This window comes from Apiospora marii (assembly GCF_038362585.1).
Source record: "Apiospora marii strain CBS 49790 chromosome Unknown utg000009l_segment0_segment0, whole genome shotgun sequence".
Taxonomy (NCBI): Eukaryota; Fungi; Ascomycota; class Sordariomycetes; order Amphisphaeriales; family Apiosporaceae; genus Apiospora; species Apiospora marii.
Window position 1 is genome coordinate 3,139,545 of NW_027117381.1, and position 22,949 is coordinate 3,162,493.

General features: G+C 53.5%; 8 protein-coding genes across 8 annotated transcripts; 4 read left to right on the forward strand and 4 right to left on the reverse strand.

The window, feature by feature from the left end:
• Positions 1–827: 827 nt before the first annotated feature.
• On the forward strand, positions 828–2,778 carry PG985_012523 (uncharacterized protein; the record flags this gene model as incomplete). The annotated part of the gene is made up of 3 exons (XM_066832289.1): positions 828–1,352; positions 1,440–2,125; positions 2,178–2,778. The coding sequence occupies 3 exons, from the start codon at positions 828–830 to the stop codon at positions 2,776–2,778; spliced, it is 1,812 nt and encodes a 603-aa protein (XP_066680339.1).
• A 2,375-nt stretch (positions 2,779–5,153) lies between these two features.
• PG985_012524 (lysophospholipase) lies at positions 5,154–7,118 on the forward strand (the record flags this gene model as incomplete). Its single annotated transcript, XM_066832290.1, has 1 exon — positions 5,154–7,118. One exon carries the CDS (start codon positions 5,154–5,156, stop codon positions 7,116–7,118), a length of 1,965 nt encoding a protein of 654 aa, XP_066680340.1.
• Positions 7,119–8,010: 892 nt separating this feature from the next.
• Positions 8,011–9,268, reverse strand: PG985_012525 (uncharacterized protein; the record flags this gene model as incomplete). Its single annotated transcript, XM_066832291.1, has 2 exons — positions 8,011–8,634; positions 9,215–9,268. 2 exons carry the CDS (start codon positions 9,266–9,268, stop codon positions 8,011–8,013), a joined length of 678 nt encoding a protein of 225 aa, XP_066680341.1.
• A 376-nt stretch (positions 9,269–9,644) lies between these two features.
• On the forward strand, positions 9,645–10,406 carry PG985_012526 (CFEM domain-containing protein; the record flags this gene model as incomplete). The annotated part of the gene is made up of 2 exons (XM_066832292.1): positions 9,645–9,722; positions 9,861–10,406. 2 exons carry the CDS (start codon positions 9,645–9,647, stop codon positions 10,404–10,406), a joined length of 624 nt encoding a protein of 207 aa, XP_066680342.1.
• A 1,697-nt stretch (positions 10,407–12,103) lies between these two features.
• On the forward strand, positions 12,104–12,442 carry PG985_012527 (uncharacterized protein; the record flags this gene model as incomplete). Its single annotated transcript, XM_066832293.1, has 2 exons — positions 12,104–12,238; positions 12,338–12,442. 2 exons carry the CDS (start codon positions 12,104–12,106, stop codon positions 12,440–12,442), a joined length of 240 nt encoding a protein of 79 aa, XP_066680343.1.
• Positions 12,443–13,415: 973 nt separating this feature from the next.
• PG985_012528 (uncharacterized protein) lies at positions 13,416–15,284 on the reverse strand (the record flags this gene model as incomplete). The annotated part of the gene is made up of 2 exons (XM_066832294.1): positions 13,416–14,679; positions 14,746–15,284. 2 exons carry the CDS (start codon positions 15,282–15,284, stop codon positions 13,416–13,418), a joined length of 1,803 nt encoding a protein of 600 aa, XP_066680344.1.
• A 3,692-nt stretch (positions 15,285–18,976) lies between these two features.
• Positions 18,977–20,002, reverse strand: PG985_012529 (uncharacterized protein; the record flags this gene model as incomplete). The annotated part of the gene is made up of 1 exon (XM_066832295.1): positions 18,977–20,002. The coding sequence occupies one exon, from the start codon at positions 20,000–20,002 to the stop codon at positions 18,977–18,979; it is 1,026 nt and encodes a 341-aa protein (XP_066680345.1).
• A 500-nt stretch (positions 20,003–20,502) lies between these two features.
• On the reverse strand, positions 20,503–21,141 carry PG985_012530 (uncharacterized protein; the record flags this gene model as incomplete). Its single annotated transcript, XM_066832296.1, has 1 exon — positions 20,503–21,141. The coding sequence occupies one exon, from the start codon at positions 21,139–21,141 to the stop codon at positions 20,503–20,505; it is 639 nt and encodes a 212-aa protein (XP_066680346.1).
• Between the last annotated feature and the right edge of the window lie 1,808 nt (positions 21,142–22,949).

Genomic DNA, 22,949 nt, shown 5'->3' on the forward strand with positions numbered 1-22,949 from the left:
TAGCTTTCCTCTATCCCATTCCAGAGGTGCAGAGATTGCTCCGGTGCACAATTTGTTCTTTTTTTTTTTTTTCTATTTCTCAATCTTCTCAGAGCAGTGCGATTTTCGGGTTGCAGTGGTCTGATAGCGAGCGTCGAGCTGTCCCCATTTCCCCGTTTCCCTGCACTTCAATTATTTTTATTGTATTTTTAGCGCGGGGGACCTATTCGGCTCCTGCCGCCCGCCCGGCAAACGAGCGAACGAAACCTTCACAGGTGCCTCTCCATGCTATCAAAATGTATTTAGGTTACTTTTACACCTGAAAGACCTTTGAAAAAAATAGCGAGAGCGAGAGGTCTACGGTCTACGGTCTACGGTCTGCTCATACTGAATAATACCAACTGCCACTGACTTACCTACTTGTGCTTCCTCAGACAGCCTATCGCCATCTCCACGAACCGGCATTGCGGGTACCTGAACTACCCTATCCGTCCCAGACCTTTTCTCTTTTGGTTGTGGCCCGGCTTTTCCACCGAGGAAGCACATTTTCCTCTCCACGCACCACGCGCCTTTGAGAGAGGGGTATCTGCAGCATATTCACTTCCGTCCAAAGTTGTGCCCAAAAGGATTCTCCCCCCTTTCCTCCCCTACCGGCAAGCCTTGCAGCTGGGAAGAACAACAAACCCTTCATTTCTGTCTGGGCCGACTGTTACCGCTGGCATCACGACCACTCCGTCTTTTGGTTGCTAAACAAAATTACATATCTCCGTTGTGGAGCACACGCTCTTAGGCGAGTGACTTTGCTACACATTCCCTATGATGTAGTCGGCTCTCCGTTCTCGCGCGCAATGCATCCCGCCCCGAGCTTGGTAGAGGCATTTCCCAAGTCGGAAGATCCCAGAGCGCCGCCGCCACCGCCGCCGCCGCCGTCGCAGCAGCAGCAGCAACAGCATCAGTCACAGTCGCAGTCCCAGCAGCAGGACCAACATCAAGGCCAGATGCAGACTGAAGATCACAGCGTGCAACGCCAACATCAACAGCAGCCGCCGTTACCCCACCATCAACCTGAGAGTCACATGCCGGCTTCCCCTGATCAATCACCCCAACCCACCAGGAAAGACACGGCTTCGTCCACGTCTACAAATGTGACGGACGCTACAGCAGTGACCAACGCCTCGTCTGACACCAACGCCACAATCTACAGCGTGGAATCGTCACAGTCGATCTTCTCGGTCAAAGATGGCGCGGAGATCTCCAACAGTCGCCGCGCCAGCCGCCGGCGTACCGGGCCCCTTTCGGCCCAGCAAAGGGAAAAGGCCGCGTTGATACGCAAACTGGGAGCCTGCCAGGACTGCCGCCGACGCCGGGTTGCTGTAAGCTGGATTTCCCTAGTATTTCGCTTGCCGTTACCGCTCAAGAAGTACTGCGGAGGGAGGGTCGGCCACTGACATGTTCTATAGTGCCATCCCAATCACCACAATATGACTTGGGAAGACGCCATGAGAAAGTATCGATCTCACAGCCCGATGCAGGAACTGGTGCCGCTTGCGGGTCGACCTATCAGCCCGGCATCGAGCAACGTTGCCATGCGGCATCCATACACACAAGATCCCCAGGACATGGACGTTGACTCGACACCAACTCCCCCTGCCCACCAGACCACCCCCAACCGTGCGACGTTAAGTGACTCCCGCATCCGAACCCCTTTACCGTCTGGCCCCAGGCTAGATAAGGCCATGACAATGCCTTCACTCGCAGCTGGCCCACCCTCCTACACAGCTCTGCCCAATATCGACTCAATCAAGTCCGAGCTCGAAAGAACCGCTTCTCGGATTTTATCTGGGCCCCATAGGGGACGGTACAGCATGATCATGGTCCTTCTCATCTGTTGGCAAGATGATATGGACTCGAACGTTGCAGCGACAGTGGATGAGTTGGCCGAGGTACTTGACAAAATGTATCACTACACGATCGAAGTCATCCGGATCCCGCCTTCGTCGTCCGATGGCTGCAAAAATTCTTCGAGGTGGCTCTCCCGCACGATCAATGACTTCATTGACCACAGTGATACGCGAGATGTCTTGAAGGTCGTGTATTATAATGGAGGCAGCTTTTTGGACGAAAATAGGGAGATGATCTTGGCAAGGTGAGCATTGCTGGGATTATATCTGTACGATGACAAATCTGACTCCTTGCAGCGTGGAGGACATGGAAAGGGCGTCATCAATCCGATGGAACGGCCTTCAGCAGACCCTCGAAGAAGCCTGTTCGGACACATTAGTTCTTATCGATGCCCCGTTCTACCCATCTTTCAAGATGGTTCGCCAAAAGGGGGTCCTCGAGATCATCGCCGCATCTACGTCGCAGGAACAATACAACTTGATCGGCAGGAACAGCTTTACTCGAGCACTGACCGAACAGTTGCGTTCGCGCCTTAACCAGAGGCCACTGGATGCACTTTCGGCCGCCGAGTTCCACTCGAAACTTCTAGCACTCTATCCCCGAATTGTCCACGAAAGGCATCACGGACTCGACGCTGTTACCAGAACACCGTCCCCTTTACACCTGCAAATGTCCGGGAACTGGCGGCTTCCCTCAATCACGTTAGCCCCGCTGCAATTCACCCAACCTAAGCCTCCTTTGTTCAGTCCCGAAACCAGTGGAGGGCCTCAACTGAACCTATCGATTCGACTGACCGACGAATCTCTCAACATTGAGAGCTGGGCCAATTGGCTTCGCATGCTGCCGGAAGGCATCAAAGATGTGAAAGTCGAGGGCCCATACCATACGTTTAGGTGATATCCACCGCTTGAACCAGTTACGTTTTTCTCCTAAATATAGGACGACTTTATGAGCCACGAACCCGATGAAGAGGAGGAAGCGAGAGCGAGAGAGAAAGTGTGAGAGAGCGGGCGCGCAAGAGAGGGAAAGAAAGACAGAGATGGCGGTATCCGATCCGATATGGACATGGCGACCGACCTTGGGGGTTTTTCACATTTTCTTTATTTCACGTCTCACCGAATGATGAATGGCTGCCCTGGCGAACATGAGAAGGAGTTGGCTCCGGCTTGGAGGATGGATTGTACGATTTTGTGCCCACATAATACCCCCATACTTTTTTTGCTATTTTCCCCATCCAGCGACGAAGGAGACAGGAGCTGTCCGTGTACTAGGTTATCGCATAGATTTGCGTGCATTGTTACGATACCCGGAAATGGAAAGAAAGAGCACATCTGGTTACTGCATAGGCGTTCGCGTTCGTTCTCAGAAACCGGAGCGTGTCAGGAAACATGAGCATTGCGTTGTAGAGTGTGCACTCGAAGAAGTATGATCTGTGCCACAATTATGTGGCTGCCAAGGCGAAACCAACAGATCAGAGCCCTCGATCCAGCCTCGAAAGTTCACCGTCCGAGTCAATTAGCTTTCGGGTCTGTTCTGGCTGATGATGGTGGCGGTCGCAAGCACACGGAGGCCTTCCCTCGTCCTGCTGCTTTCGAATGAATGGCTAACAGAGGAGGATTATGAATGGTTACGCAAAAAAAGAGGCAATGTCCGTATTCAGGCAATCCTGTCAGCACCACGCGGCGGTCATGTAGGATTTATATGGGTGAGGTGGCGATGTGCGAATGAAATGAGCCTCGGAGGAGTTGAGTTGGGCTGACATGACACGCGAACAAAAGGGGCGCAAGGTGATTTGACGGTTGGCTGTCAGGCGCGGTCAGAAAGGGGCTGCGGCATGCTTGGCGCCAGTTGTGCCCTGATGCGGGACTAGCAGCGACAGACACGGAAACGCGGCAACTGCGATCTGCGTCTTCCCCGGAGAGTGCAACCTTAGGACCCCTTAAAGTCCGCGAGCCGCGCTTCAGAAGTCAGTTCCCGACCGACAGACGACAAACCCCCCTAGACTATTGGCAGACTAGCTCCTCCTGCAAGGGACGAGGGACGCACGAAGCGAGAGCAACCCGTCGGACGACAGTGCCAGAGTGGTGGTATGTTCTCGGCAAAAGGCTGCAATATGAAACATATGCTGTCATCTTTTGTTACGGAGTTTGCTCTCTGGCACCTCTAGCCTCTAGGAGCTCTGGGACGGCAAGCCCACCGTTTCATGAATGCGAAGAGCCAAAAGCCAATTGTGATTGCATCATTGCTTACTGGCCACGCTGCTGGGTGGACCGTACTAAATAAGAACTTCGCCAACCCGAAGCTGACATGACTAGGATGCGGCGGAGATGATTGACTTGGCATGCAAAGCCGCAAATTGCTGTACAGTCGACAAACAACAAGAGCCGGCCCTTATTTTTTTTATTTTATTTTTTTCTTCTCCTACACGAGCAGACGTACAGCTAGCAGCCGCCCTAGCACTCAGCTAGCTGACTAGAGGCCCTCAAGTAAGAGCTTTCGAGCCCCAGCACCCGGGATGCTGCTCTGCTGCCCATCGGTAGCCATCGACAATCATTGTTCCTTGACGGTTCTACCCGCGGGACCGTGACCCATGGACATCGAAATAAAAACACTGATAATAGCAACTGCTAACCAAGATATGCATGATCAGGTGTAAATCATCAAGGGTCATTGCCTACTCCACCGAGCCTTGGCCTGGCGGTAACATAACACCAAGAGCCGATTTTTCGATCAACACATAAACGTTGGATAGAACATTGACAGCATTTCTGCAAGCCCAACTCATACGACATTTTATTATCCGTACTTTCTTACATTTGGACAAACGGCCAATCATCTTCGCGTCCTCCTGCTTATTGCTCACAGCCTACCTCTACGCCGCATGCGCGCGTCAACTCACTGGCTATTTACCGACAAAGCCCCATCGTAACACCCTTGCCGGCACTCCCGGGAATAGCTGACCAGCGAAACCAATACTCCATACTTTTCATCCTACGTCGTGTGTGAGCCGCGGTGGGCTGCCAGGCTGGGGCAGTGCACCCTGTGTTGCTGTTGCTGCGTGACGCATTCGAGTCGACTCATTCCTTCATTAATATAGATTCGAGCTTGCTTGCTTGCTTGCTCTCGCTTTTGCTCTGCTTTGGTCATTTCTCAGTATTCCCTTTCCTTTTTTTTTTTTTCCCTTTCCGATCTGCCATCCGTATTCGACTATCTTCTTTCGCGTGGCCCAACGCATCGCATTCTTGGTGTGACGAACACACCTGCACGGCCCGATGTATACGAGTTTTTCCCTCCTATCCCTGGCCTCGCTGGCCCTGGCATCACCGAGCCTCGCCTCCGTCTCAGCTGAAGTCGGAGAGGTCGTCCGAAGGGCGCTGCCGGACTCGCCCTCTGGCGGCTATGCGCCGGCCGAGGTCAAATGCCCTTCGACCCGGCCCACAGTTCGCAGTGCCCAGAATGTTTCACAGCAGGAAGCCGACTGGCTGAAAACGCGGCGCGGCAACACCGTGCAGCCCATGATCGATTTCCTGCGTGGAGCTAACATCCCCGATTTCGATGCACAGGCCTACATCAACAGGCACCGACAGAATCTGACGGAATTGCCCAATGTGGGTATCGCGCTGTCCGGCGGAGGCTACAGGGCCCTGATGAACGGGGCGGGCTTCGTGGCCGCCGCTGACAGCCGCGTCGCCGGCTCCACCGACCAACACGGCATTGGAGGGCTGCTGCAGTCAGCAACCTACATAGCTGGTCTATCGGGCGGTGGCTGGTTGGTGGGCTCCATCTACGCCAACAACTTCTCGACTATCACCCAGCTCCGGGACGGCAGCAAGGGCTCCGACCTGTGGCAATTCAGCCGGTCCATCCTGCAAGGTCCCAAGGATAGTGGCATCTCGATCCTCAACACTGCTTCCTACTGGGACGACGTGCATGACGCCGTCAACGCAAAGCGAGATGCCGGCTACGAAGCTTCCATCACCGACTACTGGGGCCGCACGCTCTCGTATCAGCTGATCAATGCGAAGGATGGCGGTCCTTCCTACACCTTTTCGTCCATCTCGCGCTCCCCTGGGTTCAATGACGCCAACCAGCCTCTGCCCATACTGGTAGCGGACGGGCGTCTGCCGAACGAGAAGGTTGTCGCGCTCAACTCCACCGTGTATGAATTCAACCCGTGGGAGATGGGCTCGTTCGACCCCAGCGTGTTCGGATTCGTGCCTCTGCAGTATCTCGGATCCAACTTCTCGAACGGTGCGATTCCCGACAAGGAGAAGTGCATGAGCGGATTCGACAACTACGGATACGTCATGGGCACCAGCAGTTCCCTGTTCAACCAGATTGCCATGCGGAACATCTCGTCGGAAAAGATCCCCGACTTCGTTACCAACGCGGTCGAGAGCCTCTTGGATCGCATTGGCAGAGCCAACGACGACATCGCTGTCTATTCTCCCAACCCTTTCTACAAGTACAACGGTAGGACCAACCCGTCCGCGGACGAGACGACCCTGACGCTCGTGGACGGCGGCGAGGATCTGCAAAACATGCCCATCCACCCCCTGATCCAGCCGGAGCGCGGCCTCGACGTCATCTTCGCCGTCGACTCCTCGGCCGACACGGACAACAACTTCCCCAACGGCACGGCCCTGCGCGCCACCTACGACCGCACGGCGGAGCCCATCAGCAACGGGACCCGCTTCCCCGTCGTGCCCGACGCCGAGACCTTCATCAACAAGGGCCTGAACCAGCGCCCGACCTTCTTCGGCTGCGACCCCAAGAACTACACCACGGGCGGCCGGTCCGACGGGCCCATGCCGCCCCTGATCGTCTACGTGCCCCTCACGGCCTACACGGCCTGGGGCAACGTCTCGACCTTCACCATGAGCTACGAGGACGCCGAGCGCAACGCCATCATCCAGAACGGCTACAACGCCGCCACCATGGGCAACGGCACGACGGGCGACATGTCCTCCAAGTGGCGCACCTGCATCGGCTGCGCCGTGCTGCAGCGCAGCATGCTCAAGACCAACGCCACCATCCCCGCCGCCTGCCAGGACTGCTTCAAGTCCCACTGCTGGGACGGCACCACCGACACCCGCCCCATCGCCGGCGGCTTCCAGCCCCAGCCCGTCATCGGCATCGAGGAGAACAGCGCGGCCGGCGGCCGCGCTGGCGATTTCAGCAAGGTCTTGGCCTTGATGTCGGCGGTGGCCGCGTCGGGCCTGGTCCTCGCGATTTAAATTGAAAGACGTGGATGGCAGATCTTATCGAAATAGGATATTACATTTATTGATACATATATTTATTATGAGAAAGAAGTGATTGAGCAGCCAAACAGTGCTTGCTGACTGATGTATTGAATGGCAATGGGGAGTCTGGTTTACGAAATGTTTTCACGATCTTGCATAGCACATAGGAGGCTGACTGGCGTTGGACAAACTAGCTAGCGTAGGCAATTTGAATGCTCACAATATTACTTCACTTATCAACAACCCCGTTTGTTCTTGGTGAAATGTGTGATTCTTACCAATGCCTTCTTGCATATTTGAAATTCAGGGTCTGCAGTTCTCAAAGTCAATACAGAGTGCCGCTTTTTTTGAAAGGACCGTTTGGTATATTAGTCTATAAATATCTGAATCAGTCTCAGTGCGGCCTGAACCACAACTGAAAGAGTAGAGATCTCGAGGCGATACGAACATCTTCTATTGTCATGCCGGTATATTCTTCAAACTACCAGATTCTGGTTCATGACTTGTCGACTTGTCGGTATAAGAAAGACCAGTCAGGCTCCTGAGGCCCGTATGTTTCGATCCATAAAGGCATTCATCTACATGCATAATAAGTTGATGCACCTGAGATCAAGCTGGTTGTATTAGTGATACGACGCATCCGGTATGAAAGGCCCTATAGTCATCGCGTTTCTGCTGCTGGGCGTTTGCGCAGCCCAGTTCTACGATGGAGAGCCGCAATGCGCTGTAGGGACAACCCCCCTTTCCCCTGATATACCTCCTAGTAGCTGAAGGAGTGAGACGAGACACATAGAGGTAGAACTAACCTTTGCCGCCCCAATAAACAGCGCCACGCCGTTACAGCCGCAATATCGTCTGTCCATGACTGCTACGCATGGACTCTTCACTGCCAGTGCGGGAGCGAGCAGGGTCGGATCATATCGCTGGCGGCGAGTCTCATCCGTCGCTTGTGCGAGTCGGAGGCAGCGTCGACGGACCACATAGAGCTGAGCGCCTTGAATGCCTTTTCCAGGTCCTGCGAGGCTTTCCGCGCTGGCCGGTCGTATTCGGCAAGCCACCCGGGAAACGCCAGCGCTACATTGGACGGATCAAGCAGCCACGATTTCACCGCTACTTTTTTCTCTTCTTCCTCTTCATCTTTCAACACCACCGAGGTCACGTCCTGGAAAACGACGGACGCCACGTCAGCGGCTCTTCCATGTAACAGCACGTTAAGGTTTTCCCGAACAACATCCCGTCTCTGGCCCACGGGAAGTTCCGTCGCAGTCGTCACGGCCTGCAACTCCACGGTACCTTCTACGTGGACAACGCTCCTGATGACGACGACGGCGACGGTCACATCTCCAGCTTCAGTTAGCCTCACAGTTTCCACGACCACCCAGACATTGTCATCGACGCCAACGACTACGGCTGCCAATTGTCCGGCGCAGAAACCAGATCCCCACGAGCTTGCTATTGGGTTAGGAGTGGGTATAGGTGTCGGGGTGCCAATATTGATTTTTGTCAACTGGCGAATACTTCGACGGTTTCGCAAGAGTCACGATTGTGGCTGTCATTGCGAGCATTGCCGTGGGTGTCAATCGGCAAGGAAAAGGGAAGGCCAGCGTATGACGGTGGACTCATGACCTCAGTTTGAGTATGTTGTGAGTTGGTCAGGCTACCAGGGAGAGGAGAGAATAAGAGGAAGTATTGAATCGATATTGTGACATGGTTGTTCAACGTAGTACCCTAGCCCTTTGTAAAGTTTAAAGGAGATGAAGTTAGGACGGAACTTCCAAGACAAGATTACTAGGTAGTTACTGGAATAGAGGATCCTTGTTTTTATCGACTGCCCAAACTGGACGGGGGCGCTGGTGGAACGTCCAAAACTTAATGGGAATATTGATGCGGGGGTGCTCTGATAGGGCTGTACTTGCCGGCGACAGCTCCGATATATGATGGCCTCGAGTACTTCGCTAACCCCCGCCTCTAGCTCCGAGCTCGTATTGACCAAGCATGCACCTTCCCTGCAGGCTGCAGCTGCACTCCAACTAGCACCCTCCTTGCCTGCGCGTGCCTGCCTGTATTGGTAGTGAGCGTAGTCGTACCTGGCTGGGAACTAGCAGACGCCCCCGGGATCGAACACAAGTCGAGAGCTTCATAACTTGGCTGCAGCTGATCGACCGGTTCGGCAGCCAATTGGAATCCCCCCTTGTCCTGTCCGTCGCCCATGGGCTGGCTGAGATGCCATTGACGTCTCCAATCAAGCAATGGAACGACGTCGATGACCGAGTGCCTGCGCGGCCTTCCATGCCAGTCGGCCAAGTACTAAACATTGGCCCGCCCTCATTCTCGCCCGAGGTCATGCTATATCAACCTGATCTCAACTCTCCTCCTCCCTTACAGCGCTTCTTTCCCTCGTTTGCCATTCCCCGCTACTCCATCGACAAATTTTAGTCAATTGCGCTCGTTTATCCTGGGTTTACCTTATACTGCCCTTGGATTACTTACTCGACAAACTACCCGTACCCAGTAACCATGAAGGCTGTTCTTATCCTCGCGTCTGCGGCCCTTGCTGCTGCTCAGGGCTACTTTGTTGGCGAGCCTGACTGCGCTGTAAGTTGTTGACCACAACCATCTGCCAATATGTATCCATGACTCGGGTCCCGTGTCGTTTCGTTTCGCCGCAGATAAACAAAACAAGTATAAGAAGAGCTTAAACTGACTCTCTTTCTCTCTTTCCGCCGAATGCAGATCCCCTGCCTCACCGACGCCATCAGCAAGGTCGGCTGCGCTGCCGGCGACATCTCGTGCCAGTGCAGCCCGGCCACCCAGTCGTCCCTGGCGCCCATCGTGGCGCCGTGCCTGACGAGCAAGTGCTCCTCCAAGGAGCTGGGCCAGGCCCTGCAGGCCGGCAACGACATCTGCTCGAGCTTCGCGGCCGGCAAGCTGACCTTCAGCGCCTCGCCCATGCCGAGCACCGCCGCCGTCACCGGCTCCATGAGCCTGATGACGACGCCGTCCGGCACCGCCGCCACCACCCCCCTCACCCAGCCCCTGTTGAGCATCCAGACCTCGATCCCCTCCAACGCGACTGCGTCCATGTCCATGCCCACGTCCATGTCCATTACCCAGAGTGCCTCGGTCCCGACGCCCACGGAGAGCGGTGGCAGCGGGGCTTCCTCCACAGCCGCGGCCTCTTCGACCAGCCCGCCCGCAAATGCTGCGGCTACCCAGGGCGTCGCGAAGGTGGTTGGTGGTGTCTTGGCTGGTTTGGTCGGAGTTGTCGTTGCATTGTAGTTTGTAGTTGGACGAGACAGGGTTTGTGGTCTGCCACATGACAGAAACCTTATCTGCAAGAAACTGGGCAGTCCTGGTCAGGCATATACACGTACTCACAGGATGTGGCGCAATGAAACAGTAATGGGCAACGATTGTAGCAATAATAGCTTTCGATTCCAATGGCTATCTGAAGACTTGAAAGTCCAGACAGTTTTAACAACTTAATAAATGATTAGCGTGTACAACAGCAACTACGTTGCATGACTGCGCCTGGTTGGTCTTCTGCGATATGATGATTTAAATCGAGTTGTTCCATAGCAAAGGCATACTTGCTGTGAGATGGCGGCTGCTCAACATCATTGCCTCGTTCTATCTCTCGAGAAGATCAAGCATCTATTAGGTGCGAGGGCCTACATTATTCGAAGACTGGTCTAGACGAACGGGGACCACGACAACTATGCAGCTGCGGCACGGAGCGGCAAAGTGCATGCATGCCGGCCAAAGCCCGTTCTCGGCACGTCAGAACGGCCTTGTCGGGCCCGAAGCGTGGTGTCATCTAGCCGCAATCTTCTTTCCATGCTCGTCACACAAACCTCCCATACCACCTCTTCGACAACCATGCTCAAGCATAGGAAGGAATTGGAACTTCGTATACTTCCTCTCCTTGCATTTCGAATTGATCCACGGCTCACGGCTCACTTCTTCCGCTTGGACTCGTCAATACGCACGTGTGTCCATTGGGTTGCTGCCACTGTCTGCCTCCTTGCCGTCAGATGGTCACAGCAGCTAGAGCTCCTGTGCTTGATTATTCTCGATGATGGTTACAATGTAGGTGTCGGCCAGATCAGGCCTTGATTCACGAAGCGATTCGCCTTCCCTCGCCTCCAACCACTGGGACTGCATTTTAGATCGTACTGTTGGTCCCAGAAAATCACTCACACGTGCATATATCATGTAGTCGCATATACCCGAGGCGAGTCTCGGCGCTGGCATCTTACACCACTTGCATGTTTTTCTATGGCATTTTAACTGCCGTTCAAGTACCGAATAAAGGCGGTTGGCATTTCTTGTTTGTCTGCCTGGACAGAACGAGGACGAACCAACAGTATGTGATACGATGTGATTGAGCAAGGGCTGGTAATGGTGGGGCGCGTGGTAGAGCCCTCGTAAGACAGGTAGGTAAGGGTTTTCTTCCGACTTACATGCAGCTGAAAGCTTGTCCTCGAGCAAACAGACCGATTGAGCCTGGAGCCAGACTGCTGGGAAGAGGTTCCGCCCTTCCTGGACCTAACAGTCAACAGCAAAGACCCCGCTGGGACATAACTGCATAAGGCCAATGTCAGGGGGATTGATGGGTGAAAAAAGATTGGCCACTTAGGCGAATTATCGGATGTCGTTGTCGTGTTGGCAGTTGGTCGTTGGTTATATGCGCTGGCATCTATGGATGGGCGGCTGGTAGGTGAACACAAGCCTCCTCGTCACGGTTGATGCTGATGGGCCTGGGAGAAACGACGATGTCATCGCTCTGTGTATATAAAGGCGATCTTACCTCCGTCAGGTTTTCACTTCCCTCTCCAACTCCTTTTCTTACAGTGTTGAGAAGTAGTATCCAGCTACGTTCATTTGCCTGTATCTGCTCATAGGATACGCCCTGTCACGCCCGGTACAAATTGAGACCCTACAAGTCATACCATTTGCCCCAACGCCTCGCAAAAATGCAGTTCACCAGCTTTGCTTCGGTCATTGTGGTGGCCGCCGCCGCCTTCGTGCACGCCGGTCCCATCTCTGGCGCCACCGCCGCCGACGGCGCGGGCTCGCTCCTTCTCACTGCCCGCGAGCCCAAGTGCCAAGTCATCCCAGAGTACACAGCCCAGCCAGCCCCCTTTCCTCGAAGCAATGAAACATAGACTAACCATATTCTTCGTTCTTTCTTATAGCTGCTGTAACAGCGGCACGACGTGCTGCGGGTGCTGGGGTTGCTGCTAGACAAGACCTCGAAACGATATGGCTACTTACCTATCGCTTGGAAGAAGGTTTGGGACAGGGCCATGTAAGCAAGCGGCTGGCTTCCACTGCAGGAACAGACGTGATCGCCGCCGCCGCCGTTATTAGCCGCTTTTCATCCTTTCCTGGCGTCAATCGTCGTATGTCGTTGGGGCAATTGGGCTGAATGTTGAACTTGTGGCCTTTCAGGGGGGAAAGGGGTAGTTAGCATAAAAACAGGCTCAAACCCCATATCAAGAAGACCCCGATTTAGAGGCCAACCGTCCATCAGTTTTTGACCCTAGCATCCGTACAGCTTTCAATCTCGTTGGAAAAGTGTTGGTTTACACACCCTGAGTCTACCGAGAAACAAAGACAAACACCATGCAACTCGTCACCTTCGCCTCCATGGCCGTTATCATGGCTGCTGCCCTGGTACAGGCCAGTCATCTCACCACCCTTGACGAGAGGAGCCCGGTCTTTAAGGGGCCTCATTGCATGATTATGCCCTCGTTAGTTGTTGTCCTGATACTCGGAGGGCTTTATGCTCCAAATCCACACAGATTGACTAACTGACTTCTTCTCCTGTACCCAGCTGTTGCAACAGCGGCGAAAAGTGTTGTGGTTGTTGGGGCTGTTGCTGAGAGTATGGAAGTATCAAGGTGCGTATTGCAACCATGCCCTTTTCTTTGAAGTTATGCAGGCTAATCCCTTCCCTCCACCCGCTTTCTCAGATTGCAAGTGCAAGTTACAAACAACTTGACCGTTACAGTCGTTGCCGGAAAAGGATAAGGGGTGGGGGCTGCCCAAGAGGACGGTGCGATGCACATTTTCATTCATTTGTTCAGAGTCGGTTTATAATAACATTAGGGGTATATTTATCAGCAGACCTATCGTATCGCTCGTATAGAGGATGAACAAATTGAACATTTCCTGCCACCTGGCATGTTTACTTCGTCAAAACACAGGGTATATGTGCATATTATATATACAAGAAACTTGAATAGGGACGACGGCATATCCCTCATAGTAGGGAACAGGTCTTTACGCCACCGTGCCCTTGACCTGCTTGAACTTCTTGACGTCAATGTCCCTCCAGCACATGGCGGCAATCCAAGGAATGATCAGGACCACGGTGGCGGCGATGAGCATAAGCTTCTGGGTCTCGCCGTAAGCGCGGGCAAGGGCATCACGGGCAGGGCTGCCGATGGGGAAACCCTGTTGGACCGACAGATCGCCGTAGATGGTCATGTAGTTGGCCTTCTCCTCCTCGGGCAGATACGCCTCAAGCTTACCGGGGAAGATGCCGGTCCAGATGGCGGTCGCAACCGTGGTGCCAATGGCCCCGCCGACGCTGGAGAACATACCCTCGATGGCCAGGACAGCGGCAATGTGCTGGTGGGACGCGGCGGCCAGGGCCGCAACTTGCTCCGTGATGACAATGCCACCGCCGGCGACAGCGATGAAGATCTGGCACATGATAATATAGCCAATGTTGACGTCGGGCTCTCGGAAGTTGATCATCAGACCAGCCCCCAGGATAGTGAAGGGGATGGCAAAGTAGACAGCGATCCACTTGAAGCGGCCGGTGAAGCGGATTGCCCATCCAACAACGAAAGACCAGAGGCAAGAGCCGATGGTGTAGATGTTGAGCACGTAACCCGTGTGGACAGTGTTAAGACCATTGACGATGATGAGGAAGGGTTGAAAGTAGCTGTCCCAGAGGTAGAAGCTGATGAACACGCTGCCGGAGACAATGAAGGCGCCCATGCAGGTACGGTCCATCAGCAGGTGGAAGGGGATGAAAGTAACACGGGCGAAGTACTTCTCCCAGACGACGAATCCGGCGATGAGCAGACCGCCGAAGATGATGAAGCAGATGATCATGGGCGACTTCCACCCCTCGGTCTGGTAAGAATAGATGTTGAAGGCCAGCAGGAACAGGGCCAGTCCAGCCACGAGGATGAATACGCCCATAATGTCGAATTCCTCCGCATAATGGATGAAAGACTGCCATTTGGTGCGACCACTGGCAGCTCTCACAGGCATAACCCCCATCTTCTTAGCTCGGCGATAGTTAATGATGAGAAGCACCCAGAGAGTCATGAGTATAAAAGGCATGATGATGGCAAACGCGCCGAAGCACCATCGAATGCCAGGGCCTTCATTGAAGGCATCCGCAAGGTAACCGGTAAGCCAGGCAGTGATAATGAAAGGCGACGAGGCAAACGCAAACATCAAGCCTCGGTTTTTCAAGGACGAAGTGTCCGAGACAAAAACACTAATCACATAGTCGAGACCGTTGTATCTGTACGGATAAAACACATGTATTAGTGATTTCTCAGACAGAGGGGTCGATTCAGCAACAACTTACCCAACCCAGTAGAAGACTTGAGCAGCTGCGTAAGTCTCGAGATTTTGGCAAGCAGCCTCCATGATCAAACCGATGGTCATGAACGAGACCATCAAGGCATAGCCCTGAGGCCGGCCCCACAGGTCAATGATCTTGGCCAGTGCCAGCTTGAACAGACCACCGATCAGACTAGACATGACCGAAGTGGCGGCCGTCAATGACGTCTGCCCAAACCAACTGGTCACATAGACCGACAACAGGGAAACCGTTCCTTGTTGCAGCGCGTTCATGAAGTAGATGATCCAGATCAGAACATAGGCAAGGATCAGGTGAGACTTGGGCCAGACCTTGGTCATGGCCTCAATGTCCTTGACACCCTCCTGAGCACCGGTCGAGATGGCATCGCTGTCGGAGATATTGCCGTCCGTGGCGTTGAGTTGCTGGGATTTCTCGCCGGAGCCAGTGCCGATGGCGGCCTCGGGTTCGGCCGCGTCGGTCCGCGGCGCCTCCTCGACGACCGGAGCCTCGACGGGCCCGCGCTGCTTGGAAAAGAACCTCATTGTCGGCTGTTGTCTTCCCTATTCTTCTTTTTACTTTTCGTTTTCCTACTTGCCTCCTTCCCGGAAAAAAAGAGATGAAAAGAAAAACAAATCGGCAGAAAGGCCAAGACGTATTAGCGGATGATAACGTCTCACTCGGAAAGCCTCGGCCGCGCAGCAAGATGGAGCAGGTTAAAAATGCACGCGACCTGCTGGGCGGGAACGGATGGGGAGGGATATGTGAGAAGGTAAAGCGAAGAGCCAAGAGGCTCAGGTGCGGGATCTTGGCCACTTATAGGTTATAGTTTGAGCTGAAAGTTTCCCGTTCCCGGTCTCGCGCGCATATGCAGGCAAGGGCGAACAGGCGAAAGGGGACAGACACAAGGACTTTGGGACCCAAACCTGACAGCAAAACCTAAACCAGCACGTCGGCCCCAGTTCGAATAGGTTAGCCTCTGATCTTCATTGATCATTCGATTCGACTGCGAACGCATCCTGGCATCCTAGGCCTAACAAGGTCGTTGCAGGCCACATTCACTAATTCACTAGCACCGGTCGTGTTTCTGTGGGGGTCGTCGGCGGGTGAACTACCACCACACGGGCATTGCAGAGTCTCCATGCCACGGTGCCAAGTGCGTGTCGAATGGGGGGGTGTCCCACTTCTATTGAGGGAAGGAGGCTAGGGACAGGCCGGAGGCTGTCGTAGGTGAGAGGTTTTTTTTTCTCTCCTTCCTTTATATTTTGTGGCGACATCATTGATACAAGACCACTTACTCGCCGTCATTACTCGGTCTGATCATGCTGTCGCCATTGAAGACGACTTTCATCTGAACCGGGAGCCGATTCAGCTTTGGATCGTACAGGAGTGCCATATGTCGGCAATCTGCAGGTAAGCTTACGAGACATTCGTTGCCCTGGCAGATGCAGGCTGTCCCGAAAACCTTTGATCCTTCCTTGGACTACTGCTTGGACCTCGGAAATGATCCCAGCTAGTGTCATGCGGAGTGGGGCTGATGGTCGTTATCTGATTGATAAAATTTTTATCAGATCGGCCCATTTTGGAGCTAAGGAAAGCCTAGAGATGCTGTACAGTAAGGCCTCTTTTTGGACATGGACTCTTTTCAGCTGACGACTGTTCTCATTTTCACACGGCTAAGGAGTTCGATGTAGTCGATGAGGCACAGGAGCACTGAAAGATATATAACTTGTATATTTATGTACTTGGCGGAAGAGTTGACGGCACCCCTTGCTCACAGTGAAGGGGCTGGTTTTATCAGATGGTTGGACATGATCCTATTGGCAACCATGGACGCCAGCCACCATCCTGATCGGCATGCTTATGTACACCTCCAATTCAACTGCCCGCAGAGCTGTGGAACTCCGAGGGCGGAGTGGACTTGGGTTTAACTTGCGCATAGCAAGCAAGTTTTGTGATTGACTTGCGTTGCGGTTCGATGGGTTGCCGCTCTCAGCTCAATATTCAGCCAGCAACAGCTTTGCCGCCGTATGCTAGTGTTGGTGCCCGGCCGACCCTTGACCCGAGGATTCGAGTACAGTATACATCTAGCCAAAGAGGAGTTCTCGAAACGAGCCAGACCATTCGGCCGGGACAGCCAAAAGCAGTAGTCTTTGGATCCGTCGTGTGCAAGTGCTAAATCCATCTGCACGCTACTTTGTTTCTGACACATGTATGATGGAAGGTGGATAGGGGTCAAATTAGCCCGCTCCCACCAGGTTCCTCTTTCCCTCAGGCCAGTCGACAGGGTCGGCCTGCATGCAGTTGGCAGTCATCGGATCTGATAAGATTCGGCGCGGTGATAAAATACGGCTGGCCCATCTGGGGAGTGCCCTTCCTCCCATAGCCGTCGCAATCCCGGACTCTTCCGTCTTTCCAGGTGTATCCACAGGGGTCCTGGCTATGTCAATGGCTGCTCTGGATTGAGTGTCGTTCTTGTTTCGAGACTCGGGTAGCTCATGTCATAGGTTCCCAGCTTTCGGCACTAGGACATGCTTGATGCATGTTGGCCCTGATGACGAGTCCGGACGTGAGGAGTAAACGGCCGATCACAGTTACACCCCATGAACATGATTCTCACACGGCGTGTCATGACACACCGTCGATGTCCTCTTTGACCGAAATCGGTCCCATAGACAGCGTCATCTCGCAGACAACCAATTTTCAGGCTCCTCCCAGGCGCAGGCATAATACACTCGGGCGCGAACGGCTTCGTCGAATGCCAAATTTAGGTCGCTGATGAATACATGTATCCACCGATCGGTCTCCGCGCCCAAATATGGAAAGCTTTCCATACTCTCTCTCCTCAAGACCTCAGCTCAACGCCCCTTTCGAGAAAAACGTCCGCGAAATATGGTGACTGTGTCGAGTCGCATCGTGATTACCCTCCCGTCATGTTCAGGTAGACTTCCGAGAAGACGGTATTCAAAAGTGGGAGTACTTACTGACGGATCAGGGAAACTGCCGCACGCATTGCATCAAATCTCTCTAGCCTTGAATTATTACGGGTTTCTTCCGCGTGATAGGCACACGAGCCCCTTTTCCGAGCAGAATAATATTTATTCCATTGATATCATATCCGGGCTCTTGACCAATTCCAAAGCCTTTGGAAAGACGACCTATTTAGAGCCCGGGTCAAGATTTTCCTCACACGTGCCAAAGACTCACCACTTGCAGTTGGCTCATTTGGCTTTGTTGGCAGCATACTTTGGCGACCAACCGCGAAATGTCCAGAGTTCCTAGGGCGTTAGACCATACATACATATACAGCCTTGAAACAGTTCAGACTTAGATGCTTAGCTACTTTCAACACGCTGCTCCCGTCTCAACCCTCTCATCAGGATGAGCTCTACCAAACTTGCCGTTTGAATGACTACCATGTCACCATTAGTTGCCACCAACGCTGAACCTTGGCCCGCGGCAATCCCTCTCAATGAAGTCAAGGACCATAGACAGGGTTTGAGACCGCAACACGGGTAATAACAAGAGAACCTAGGCATTACGCCGCCTCCCACCCGTATACACATTTATAGCCCACTTGTTCATCGATATTTGTCAACGTTCACTCCTTTGGCTTGTCTAAGACCGAAGGCCGTGTATATAAAGTGAGATATTTGTATATTAAGAACCATGAAGAGGCAGCTTTCACGCCGAGTACATGTGTTCGATCCAGCCCATACGCATGATGCACACACAGCGGGGGATATTTAGATTAGTTTACTCGTCCACGCCTCTCTGGGCCCGACACAGCCCGCCACAAGACCCTCTATTTCTCTGCCCCCCCCAGGAAAGATTCACGGTCTATCCGTCCGCCACCTCGATATAAATAAACAAGATGAAGGGTATAGCAAATCTTCCGTCCTATGTGCTCCGAGCATGACCCGATCGATGACTCAGTCCATGCAACGTTAAGAGTGGAAAGGAAAACAACTCAATATCTCCCGAAAAGAAAACCAAAATCAAACCATATGTGTAGCGTAAATAGCGGTAGATAAAATGAACCGGGTTAACTCCTTGTGTGGTATCTTTGCAACTTGAAATCCCAAACGCGTAAAATCATGACAGATGCGTGCTGCCTTTGACGAGTATGCAAGGCTGATAAATGACAAATGAAAAGTGTTCGTAAGTAAAGTGCTCCCTCAATAATCATGCAACCAACGTTATCAGTGCTTTTTCGATATCCCCCACATCCACAAACTCATCGGCGTAGGAAAGGGGATCCAAATTCGTCGTCGTCCCTCTCTTGGGGCCATTCCGAAAGCGGGATGGCCGCGTACCTGACCCCCTTCGAAGTCTCGAGCTCGTTCCGCACCACCTCTATCGCGAGCTCCCATCGCTTCTCGATAGCCGTCCTGCGGCGCCTGAACGTCGCAGCGAGCAGATCTTCCTCGTCGGTCAGGTTCGACTCGAGGCTTTCAACTTCCTGCTGGTCTTTCTCGGTGAGACGCTCGAGCTCGGCGTCCTGGCGCTCCAAGAGATCCTCCAGTGCTTTGGCTTGCCGATCCCGCATGACGTTGATCTTGGCTTGGTGGAGCTGCTTCATGTTCTTCTCGACGTTGTAGGCCTGTCCGAGTTCCCGTAGATCCCGCTCGGTGACTACCCGCGATGGCATATTGGAACTGGGTTTCTTGCCGAGCCCATCACAGTACGCCTCCATGTGCCGGAGTCGGATGCGGATATTTCTCTGTTCCGTTTCCAGTGACGATCGTAACTCAAATTCGGCAGCGACTTGCCTGTCTTCGAGATTGGCCGCGGTCTTGGTATGCCTTTCCTGCATCTTCTCAAGCGCGGCCGAGTGCTTCTCGACCAGGGCGACCTTCTGCCGCGCGTGTCGCGTCCACATAAGCCACTTCTGTCTCCTTTCGAACAACAGAAAGCGGTCCATTTCTGCACATTGTTCCTGGCGCAATGTTTCGAACTCGGGCGCCTCCCTGCTGCGTTGCATGGCCAATTCCCTCTCAACCAACTCCTTTGCGGCTTCCTCCTCTTTCAAGGCCTGCTCGGCTTCCAGCGCCGCAACTCGGGCCTCTTCCTCTTGTTGCCGCCGCTCGAGTTCCTCGTCGCCATTGCAGAAATTAGGACAGCCGACGACCGGGTCCCAGACTGCTCCACATATGTAACAGAACTGAGCTTTGCATCGACACGTGATGTGAGTGCACCCTTGGTTGAGCTCGACCAGGTTTCTGCACTTGTAACAGCGTCGCCAGCCGGACTTCTCTCCCATCTTCAAGACAGCATCCAATTCCCAGTCGTATGGGCAGTCTTGCCCTAAGGGATGCGCCCCCTTTTTACACATGACGCACACCCTTGTTCGACATTTCCGACATATGACTTGGAATGGGTGCTTCGGTTCGACCTTGTTCCTTGGTGGGATAAACTCGCCACACATCGGATTGCAGCAGAATATCCGAGACTGCCATGGCGTGCTGTACTGGACCACGGCTTTCAGAAATAGTATCTGGTCTTCCCGGTTCAAGACTGACTTGACGATGGGCCCAGGGATTGGTTGGGTGCAACAACGTGGCGGCATTTTGCTCTCGTCATTACAAGACTGATTTACCATAATACACAGACATTTGGTGCAATAGGTGTGCCCACAAGGGAGCCTCTCGAGCGGCTCGTCAGGCTTGAAGTCTTCGCGACACGCGCTGCAGGTAACACTGATAATATCTTAGCCATCGTGACCAAGTGGCCGGGGGTATGAGGGGATGAGGAGATGGCGACTTACATGGCTAGATTTTCGGGGAAGCTGATTGGTTTCCGCTTGCGACGGATTTTCAAGAAGCCATTCCTTAAGCCGTTATAGCTCTTCCTGGTACTGACGCTGAACAGACTGGGGGCCGAAGTCCTTTCTGGAGGAGGTGGTGGTATCGAAAGGAACTTGGGCTGGTTCATATTGGGATTTATCTGGGCCAGGTACTTGTCATACTGGGCGAAAGTGAGGGTTCGCGACCGCCGGCGCGTCAAGAGGCTGTTGTTGTTATTGTTGATATTAGGTTTCTGCGGTGGGGGATGCTGGTGATTATCATCGTCGGAGGTCATGGCGGTACTAGACGATACATTTGACCCAGTCGAGGCCGTCCGAGTGTGGCTCGTTTCTAGCGTGACGCTGGACTCGGCAGTCCTGAAGTTACTGGGCTCCGCCGCCGCAGACAGCGCAGTCGAGGGTCGGGAGATTGAAATGCCCAAAGAGGCCGCCTTGTTGATCAAATCATCAAGCCATCTTTCAGTGTTGTCGGCCCTTGTTTGCAGTACCTGGCTAAAGAAATCGGCGTCGGACAGCTCTGGGGGGGCGGTGCCGTCGGCGGGACTAGAATGGGGTGTCTCGGCCAGTGCGGGCTTGGAGACAGCGGGTAGGGCCATGTCGCGCTCGCATCGAGAGGCAGGACGAAGGAGGTGCAAGACGTCGAATTCGTCGACAACAAAGACGGCCGAGTCATGGGAAAGACTATTAAAGATTGATTCAACCATGCATCACTGTTGGGGGTGGGAAAGGGTCGAGAGACCGAGGCGGAGAGAGAGAGATCGAGACAGAGACAGAGAGAGGGCGTGTGTCGAATAGATGGATGGCACAAATGGCACAGGTTAGGCAGGTTTACCGATCGGTTGGGCGGCTTTGCGATGCGGAATGCGGTCAACAGCGAGAGTGGGGGGCTTTCAATGATAATGTTATGCGACACCCATTCGAGAGTCCAGTGGTGTCGAGTTGCGGTGCTGTGCTGTACTTTGGGCGGCACTATACAGGATGGCCCCAGTACATACGACGGCAACTATACGCCCGATGCCTGGCGCAGGCGGGCGGGAGCGAATGGATTGATTGACTTGGTGGTGGAGATTTCCAAGGTGGAGAGTGGAGAAAGATGGAAGAGGGTGGGAGATGAACCTGGCAGGCGATCAATGGGAAACGAAATCCAATCTGAAAAAACTCCCGTCGTCTCCCGTTCGTCCTCCCTTCCCTAGCTGGCGTGCCGTCACCGAGTGACCGAGGAAGTGGATGGGCTGCGTTGCCCTTTTTCTCAACCTGGCTGTGTCTGGCCTAGTAGGCCTGTTGCGTAGAGGGTATGGTTGACAAGCACAACAGTAGGTATCGAGGCAACAATCGGTGTCCAGCACACGCCCTAGATTTGCAGGGCTGGGACTTGGCTTGGCTTGGATTGGACTTATACCTAAGGGCTTGGGCCCGTGTAAGTGAAGCCGAATATTGATGTATTAGTGGGTGGTGGTAGTGGGCGAGATCGAAAGCGTAGGTGTGGGCGTGGGTGTGTGTGTGAGTGGAGGGCTGGAAAAGGGCGGGTGGGAAGAAGCGAAAGACAACCTCGTGTGGAGAGGGAGAGGGAGAGAGAACCACTACTACTACCAGTACTACATACTACTTACTACTCGAATAGTTTCCCTGTCCTCAACTCTTTCTCTCTTTCTTTCTCCCAGTTCTCAGCGGTGCCCAGAGGAGTGGTACATCAGTTAGAGTTAGAGCTTGGCGTCGGTACAGGCAGGTAGAATTTGGGATAGAGAAGATAGGTAGATAAGCGGATCGGTCTTCAGTGTCTTGTACTCCTTCAGCGCCCCCGACCTTCCAGCACTCGCGGAGATTTATTTTTCTGCCAACGCGCACAAGCAGAGGTGACCCGCGGGCAATATCGCTGCGAGTAGCCTTCTTAATTCAAGGCAGGATGCAGCTCCCTAGGTGTTGTTCTGCTGCACAGCAGAAAGTCTCTCCAACGGCACAGTAGCAAGCGTAACACACACAACAAACAACCCAAGGTTAATGCCAATAGGGTGTGATTGTGACCAGACGCTCAGTCCAGTTCAGATGTTCCGACATGTCACCAACCCTTTTAAGGTTTCCCTATCGAGCTAGGTATTTCAAATCTCAGGGGTCCATATGGCAGAAAGTACGTCCCTAAAGATGGACCGTACCCAGGGTAGGGGTGTCCGGTGAGGAATAGCCAACCACCTATCAGGCCACTTAGCCTAGATCCCGAGAAATAGCTCAGAGCTAGGGGATTTTGGTCGACCAAAGCCGCACCGCTGATGACTGGAATTGACACGATTAGACCGAGCTGGATCCAAACTGTGCGGGCTTGGGCATGCGTATATGGCGGGCTTGGAGCGCTAGCTCTCTTGCCCTTTTACATACCAAGGTAGACTCGATGATGATCCGAGAGAGAGAG